The sequence below is a fragment of the Pinus tabuliformis genome, chromosome 7 (assembly GCF_031772625.1).
Source record: "Pinus tabuliformis cultivar Carrire ecotype Pingquan chromosome 7, CPIR1, whole genome shotgun sequence".
Taxonomy (NCBI): domain Eukaryota; kingdom Viridiplantae; phylum Streptophyta; class Pinopsida; order Pinales; family Pinaceae; genus Pinus; species Pinus tabuliformis.
This window is the reverse complement of record NC_142293.1, coordinates 644,492,933-644,500,774: the sequence shown is the minus strand read 5'-3', so window position 1 is coordinate 644,500,774 and position 7,842 is coordinate 644,492,933. Positions and strand designations below refer to the sequence as shown.

At 33.7% G+C, this 7,842-nt stretch overlaps 1 protein-coding gene across 1 annotated transcript; it reads left to right on the top strand.

The window, feature by feature from the left end:
• The first annotated feature begins 5,562 nt into the window (after positions 1 to 5,562).
• On the top strand, positions 5,563 to 7,325 carry LOC149249099 (GTP-binding nuclear protein Ran1B-like). Its single transcript, XM_089451929.1, has 8 exons — positions 5,563 to 5,670; positions 5,769 to 5,836; positions 6,151 to 6,220; positions 6,303 to 6,391; positions 6,603 to 6,692; positions 6,802 to 6,981; positions 7,071 to 7,148; positions 7,256 to 7,325. The coding sequence occupies exons 1-8, from the start codon at positions 5,563 to 5,565 to the stop codon at positions 7,323 to 7,325; spliced, it is 753 nt and encodes a 250-aa protein (XP_089308055.1).
• The last annotated feature ends 517 nt before the right edge of the window (positions 7,326 to 7,842 follow it).

Genomic DNA, 7,842 nt, shown 5'->3' with positions numbered 1-7,842 from the left:
GGAGAGTGTAGCTCCTGCAAGAGATCATCAGGTAAATTTTTTTTTTTTTTTTATAATCTCATTTTTTATGTTTAGGATCATTATTTTAGAAATGAAAAATAATTTCATATTTTGGTTGGGTTCTTAATAGTTCCACAATGTCATTGTAAATGCAGGAAGTAAGTGACACAGTGCCTAATGTATCTATAAGGGAACCTTCCTCAATCCCCAAGACTACAACAATACCATCGGTGACCACAAAAGGAATGCATGAAGTTACAATCTTGCTCAGTTCAGAAGGAAATGTCTTGAAGGATGAAACAGGGCTGAAATTTTATCACTTTATTTTTCGTCGTGCAGAACAATTATTTGGAAATACCATCCAAATGGATTGGAGGAAACAAGCAAATGCCAAAAAAGAGGAATTATTTAAAGATGTATTAATATCATTTGGTAATCTTGGATTTGATAAGGAACTTATTTTACAGATTGCAAGTAAATACATGCACTCAAATAGGTCCAATTTAAGGACAAAGTTGACAAAAAACTTGACGTATCCACGTCTAGCTTGGATCACAGACCAAGTGACGTGGGATGAATTTATGAAAGATGCCAAGTTTAAAGGAAAGTCCTCAAAAATCCAAACTATATGTCATCTGCACAAGGAGGAGCTAAGAGACGCCTACGAGATACAAGAAAAGCAACCCAAGCTAGGGTGTCAAAAATTGGATCTCACAAATTAGGCTCTGGTGGATATAATAGTATTCGTTGTGGTATGGTAAGTGATATTTCCATCTATTATATTTTCTATTTTAGGCAAAGTAACCATGGTCACGTTGAGTTAATTGTATCTTATTAGTTATTTTACCTTATAGATATAATTATCTTTGTTAATGTAGGTTCACCAGTTTCAAAAGGAAGCTTCAGAGGAAGACCTAAATTATGATTTATTACATGGTTCCCAAGGTCTTCACCAACACATGATAAATCGAGGGGAAATATTAATTACTGGTTATGGATCTAAGGTTAGTTTTTTATAATATTATGTGAATAATGCAATAAATCAATTGGAGGTTTTAATGTTATTATAACAAGTTAAAGTGTGTTGTGTATAGGAATCGGGTGAAACATCTGGGAGTGAGCATGGGGAAGAGATACAAGCACATGATGATTTTCTTGTTGCACAAAATCATCCAATAGTCATTCCTAAACCTTAGCAGGAAACCATTGTTGAATTTCAGCGAATGGGAGACAGAAATAATGAGGAGGGTGTTCAATGTGATGAGCATTCCACACCCACAATTAATATAGTGCCTCCCAAAAAGAGAACAAAAAGGATTGATATGTGTTAAATTTTAATAACTTGAACATGCATCGCTCTATCTTCAAAGGAGCACACTAGGTTGTGCGGGTCCAAAAATAAACTAATTATGTGTGCAACAAAACAAATTTTGAAGATACTTTGTTTTTTTTATGAGTACTTACATATTATGGGCATCACTAAGACTGTTGCAGGGCCTAACTTGTATTATTTGTTTGATTATGATCAATTTGATATGCTTATATTTGTGTTGTATGTAGATGACCTGGTCCTAAAAGTTAGTTAAAAAAACTCTATCCCATGGTGCAAGAAGAAATTGGAAAGTGAAGTTGACATGAAGGACATAAACCTCATGTGTTATTTCTTGTTCTTGGAGGTTTGGCTGAGTTGAGGTGAGGTGGTCCTAGAATAGGGCTATGTAAGCAATTGAGATTCTGAAGAAGTTTTGGATAATGGACAATAAACCATAGGCTACTTTTATGATACATATTTTGAAGTTATCAGTAGATTAAGATTGAAATTTGGTTGATTCGTTAGCGTACAAAAGGTATATAGGTTACCTAACATATCTGGTAGAATTTAGCAGTCAAATTGTTGTGTGCATGAGATCCCTTATCTCACAAACAAGGGGGGCTCAGACACCAATTTTGTGTCCAGCTTGGCTGCTAATATATGGTTGAACTGAGGTTGCTGCAAATATGCTCCATGGTTTGAGGTATGCGAGGTACTGAAAGGGCACACTGGCACAGTGCCTTGAGCTTCTTCACGCTTTAGTGGATTTTGATAGGGCCAGAGATGCAGGTGGCAGGAAGAGTGATTCATGGTTTTGTTTCAGCTTGGGTTCAAATATAATATCTTTGTTAGGATGGGATACCCATGTGTGCAAGTTGAAGAAGTCCCTTTCTGGGCTAAAGTAGCCTCCTGTGCTTGGTACTCATGGATTTATGAGTACTTACAGATTATGGGCATCACTAAGACTGTTGCAGGTCCTAAATTTTATTATTTGTCTGATTATGATAAATTTGATATGCTTATATTTGTGTTGTATGTAGATTACCTGGTCCTAACAGTTAGTTTAAAAAACTCTATCCCATGGTGCAATAAGAAACTAGCAAGTGAAGGTGACATGTATTATTTCTTGGTCTTGGAGGTTTGGCTGAGTTGAGGTGAGCTGGTCCTCGAACATGGGTAAGTAAGCAATTGAGATTTTGAAGAAGTTTCGGATAATGGACAATAAACCCTAGGCTACTTTTATGATACATATTTTGAAGCTTTCAGTAGATTCAGATTCAGATTTGGTTGATTCATCAATGTACAAAAAGTAGATAGGTTCCCTAACATGTATGGTAGACTTTAGCAGTCAAATTTCTATGTGGATGAGATCCCTTGTCTCACAAACAAGGGGGGATCAGACATCAACTTAGTGTCCAACTTGGTTGTTAATATATGGTTGAGCTGAGGTTGCTGCAAATTTGTTGAAAAATGCATGTGCCATCCTTAGATGTGTTTTTTCTGTCCAATTCAGTTCAAAAATTATTTTCTGTCATAACAGTTTTGCAAATGGTTTTTATTATTCTGGACTGAAATGAAAAAGTAAACCTCTGGCTCATGTACCTGCTTTTTATTTGGCAATGATTTTACAGATTAATGTCTTATAATGTTTCTAGTTAGCCTACGCTGTTTTCATTTATCAATTTCTTATGCTTTGTCTGGTAGTTCTTTAAATTTGGTATCTCAGTGAACTTTGCACCCAGCTTAAAAATAGATTGATAAAGATGGATATATTGCTAGTTGGTATTGGTAATGGGAGTTTATTCATAGTTTTCCTTATAATTTGGTATCTCTTTGAGGTTTTCAGCTGGTTGATGGATAGATCGTAGTTCAGTTGGATCTACTCTAATTTTCATCTGGCTTTAATACATCATGGATGGCTTTAATACATCATGGATTTTTGTGGAATTTAATGGTTAAGAAAATTCTATCATAGTGTATTAGGTTAAGATGGTTTATTTATTTATTTCTCCTATCTTTTGCTTAAGTTGATATATTCTTTGAGATTAAGGTGCTTTTTTAGTAGGTTTGATGAAGATTAATGTATTCTAGTTTACTAGGTTAATATTTTTTGTTTTAGTAATTTTTTTGTTCTCATCATCTTAAAGATAACATGAAGTTAAGATGAATCATTTTAGGTCTAAACTTTTTTGGTTTTAGGTTTAATTAAGATTAGTCTCTTCTACCTTGTGAGGTTAATTTGTTTTGTTTTACCTTTTTACTTTTTTTAATTGTTTTACTTTTTTAGTTGTTTTTACCTAAGGTGATAAACTCTTGAACCGAGATTTTTTTGTCAGTTTTTTTATATACTGACTTTTAAGCATTGAGGTGTGATATTTTTGAGGTTTAGATAGATTTATACTATCTTTAGGTTAGATTAAATGGAACTGATATTCTTACGAATTAGATAGAGTTGTACATTCTTATGTTAGATTAAATGAAACTATGTTGGATTTTGCTAGGTTATTTATAGTTGTTTTAAGATAATGGTCAATAAGTTGAATAAATAATAATTTTTGTTTTTGTATTGGTGATCCCACTCAGGATAGTGACTGATATTCCTGGAGCCATAGATGCAGCTCAAGGCCAGCTAGCCTTCTCACTTGGTGGACTGTGTGGATTACATAGTACTTGGCCTTCATTCCTTCTATTTTTAACAGTTCAAAATGTTGTTTAATTTCATTATTTTATCTCAGTGGTTGAGTTTACAAGTTTTTACAAGGCATGAAATAGATATCTTGTGATTTGTGAGTTGCTTTGCACATCAATATATTATTTCTAGATGACCAGGTACGTGTAGATTGATACCTTACATCTAAATTAATTAGAGAAATTGGTCCTTATTCGTTTCACAAAGTTCTAACCAACCATATTCATTGATTAGAAGTGTTCAGAGTGGGGTATGTATGTCAGAAGGAATCATAGTAGTTGCTAAACATCATGGGATCATGAGCATATCCATGAATGGTTCTTGGTATGCTATGAGAAAGAAGAATGTTTCATGGATTTTGTTTGCATATATTTCTATTCATAGTATTCTCATTTCATCTACTCTACCATATGTTAAATTGTTATTCTAAAGCACCTTATGATTGGACTGTACAAGAAACCTAACATTGTTGTATCTATTTTGTGATGCTATATGTTAATCATTAACAATATTTGATTTCATACATCTGATTCCAATGGTTTTCTATTTTTTTACGTGTTTATTTATTTATTTATTTTTCCAGCAAAAAAAATGGATAGGGCATGCGCATGTCGAGATCATGGAATTGAATAGATGGATGGGACTTATAGTGTTTTCAATAGTAATTATCGTCTGCTTCACCTTCCCACCAACCAGATAGATTGTTCAATATTTTACTTTTTTGTCCGTGGGTCTATGTTTTCATCCTTCGGGCGATCGATAAATGATTGTTGTTTGGGTTTTCTAAAGGGAGTGAGGGAACTTAAACATTCGATGAATTCCACCTCAGTCTGAATGTGCAGATATCTTAAATATTCTCATAAGTAATTCTCTCATCTCAGAAATTGAAACATAGTATCAATTCACATCTTGTGTTAGTAGGAGGACATGTTATATTTATTTTTTTATTTATGTTATCGAGTACTCACATGTTTGTTTAAGATTAAAAAATTAGTAAACTGCATTCAAATGCATGCTAGTCACATTATTTTCTGGTAGACAATTATATTGCAGATAAGTAGGCATTATGCTGCTGGACAATTGTTCAACTTATGAATAATTACAGGTAGCCAAAAAATTTGGTTTCTTCGGTAGAGAACTATTTAGCAGAAAATGAAAATAGATTGCTAGTCTTTGCTTTCAGCTAGGACTAACATCCTTTGAGTTTCCTTCGATCTTCAAGACAAACTGTTTCCACTGTTAAAACTTAAATAGATATAAGGTAGAGCGTAGGCAATATTTAGCTAGCCAGAGGCCAAGACTACTTTATGTAACCCAAAGTATAATCGTGAACAACTATAGCTTGTATTGAAACACTTGCATATATGCAATGAAGCACATAAAGTTCCATCATAAGTTGCATATGCACATAATCAAAATGTTTGCTATTAAATAATTTAATATTCAATACACATTTTAGCCTAGGAGACCATGACCATATACAACAATGAGAATAGAAAAATTATTTCCCAACTTAATATTCAACCTCAGTTTGATTTTCTTGTTTATAATCTAGGAAACCATGGTAAGAAGGCCTGTAGATCCGGAGGAGGAGCTCAGAATGATGGCTCAAGAAGTTCATGGTTATGTGGAAGTTGTTCTGAATAGTCTTGCTACAAGTGTTCCCAAAGTAAGACATCCATGTGGATGAGCACACAATACAACCATACAGAATCTCAGTGTTTATCCAGTCCATGATACTTGAATTGATGATTTGATGATTTGCAGGATGTGGTGCTTTGTCAAGTTGAGAAAGCCAAGGATGAAATGCTGACCCAACTTTATAGCTCAATCAGGTAAGTTTTAATGACAAAATGTGGTTAAGGTACGTCAATAATTAGTTTTATTATTTTCCCATTTCTGTATTTTGCCACACTGATTTTGATTTTCACTTGAAATCAGGTCTCTTGGGACTTTACGAAAGTAGTGTTTTTTGTCATCCTCTGCAGGTGTAGTAGACACCTGTTGATTGGAGCACTATACATTTGAGCTTTTGTGGTGCCTTTTCAACTTTTTGTTTAAAAAGGTACTACATGGATTCAAACTTGGATCAATCCCAAGAGAACTTTTGACTTATCAATTCTATTTTCCTGTGTTGATATGTATGTAGTGTGGGCTCAGTAGCAACACCTTTTAACCTCAATATCAATGAAAATGGAGCAACTATGAGCCCTTTTTTGGTTCCTTTTTATCAACACTCTGTTTTACTTGTTTATGTCTCTTTATTTTGAATTTTAATTTAATTTAATTTTGAATTTATAGACAGACTGTGTCATTAGTTGTTTTGATCAATACTGGTTTGCTTCTCCTGCTTCTGTTGGCATTTTCCTCATTGAATTGGAGAGGGTTCTGTATTTTTCCACTTATATTTATTTTAATTTTAATTTAGTTTAATTTTAAATTTATAGACAGACTCTGTTATTGGTTGTTTTGATCAATATTGGTTTGCTTTTCCTACTTCTGTTGGCATTTTCCTGATTGAATTGGCGAGGGTTCCGTGTTTTTCCACTTCTCTTTATTTGTTTCCTTCTTATTTACCAATTGGGATTTTGTTTGTTGTAGTATTCATGGGCAATGTGAAGTTATCATGTTTGATGTTACTGCACGATTGACTTACAAGAATGTCCCAATGTGGCACAAAGATCTTTGCAGGTATCTCTTTTGCAGAGGGGTTCGATCTCTAAGTAGAAATGAAGGTTCCTTAATTTTGTGGTGGCACAACTTCCTGAACCAATTAGCTAAATATCTTTGTGAATTTCAGGGTGTGTGAGAACATTCCTATTGTTCTTTGTGGAAACAAGGTTGATGTGAAGAATAGGCAAGTGAACGCTAAGAAAGTTACTTTTCATAGAAAGAAGAATCTTCAGTACTATGAGATATCTGCAAAAAGTAACTACAACTTTCAGAAGTCATTCCTGTACTTGGCACAGAAGCTCTTAGGGTGAGCCTTTAATCTAGTTTTTGATGCTCCCTAATATGAATGTTATATTAAAACATTTTCATTGATTCTATAATGGGTTATTTTTATAGGGATCCAAACCTTCATTTTGTGGAGTCACCTGCTCTTGCTCCTCCTGAGGTTCAGATAGACCTTGCAACCCAGCAGCAGTAAGTAGAATGTTATTTTCTTATTATTTTTTGTTAACTTTTATTGAAATAATTTGTTCCATTTCTAAAAGATTGAAACTTTGGCTTACAATCTTTTATGTTGTCAGGTACGAGGCAGAACTTGTAGCAACTATGGCCCAACCCCTTCCAGATGATGATGATGATGCTTTTGAATAGCTTTGTTAAGATGCTTTTGCATATTTAGGGATTGGTGGATTCAATTAGTTTTGTATCATTGGAGTTTGCTCTTGAGTTCCGACATTTAATTCTAATTTGTATTTGGGGCTTAGAATAACATTATCACATCTCTCTATATGTGATTTGGGTACTGTGGAGATGTTTTCATTGGTGGAGTTGGCTAAGCTATCTTAGTTCAACTCCATTACAGAGCTATTTTTATATGCTAAGACAGTTTTTTCCATTATATACTCTTGCACATTTTTCACAAGAACTTTTTGTACTATTCAAATATTTCAAGAATGCTCAAGTGTCTTTCATTGTGTACTGTTGGGGGAAATGCTAGTTGCGATGATTGTTGCTTGTAATATATTATGGCTTGTTAAAACTTTCTCTAAAAATTCTAGCTATGTCTGAGGATTTATTTTAACTCTAAAATTGGTTTACATAAATCTTGTACAATGAACAGTTTACCTGCTAGACTATCAAAATAAATGATATTATAAATTAAGTGCTA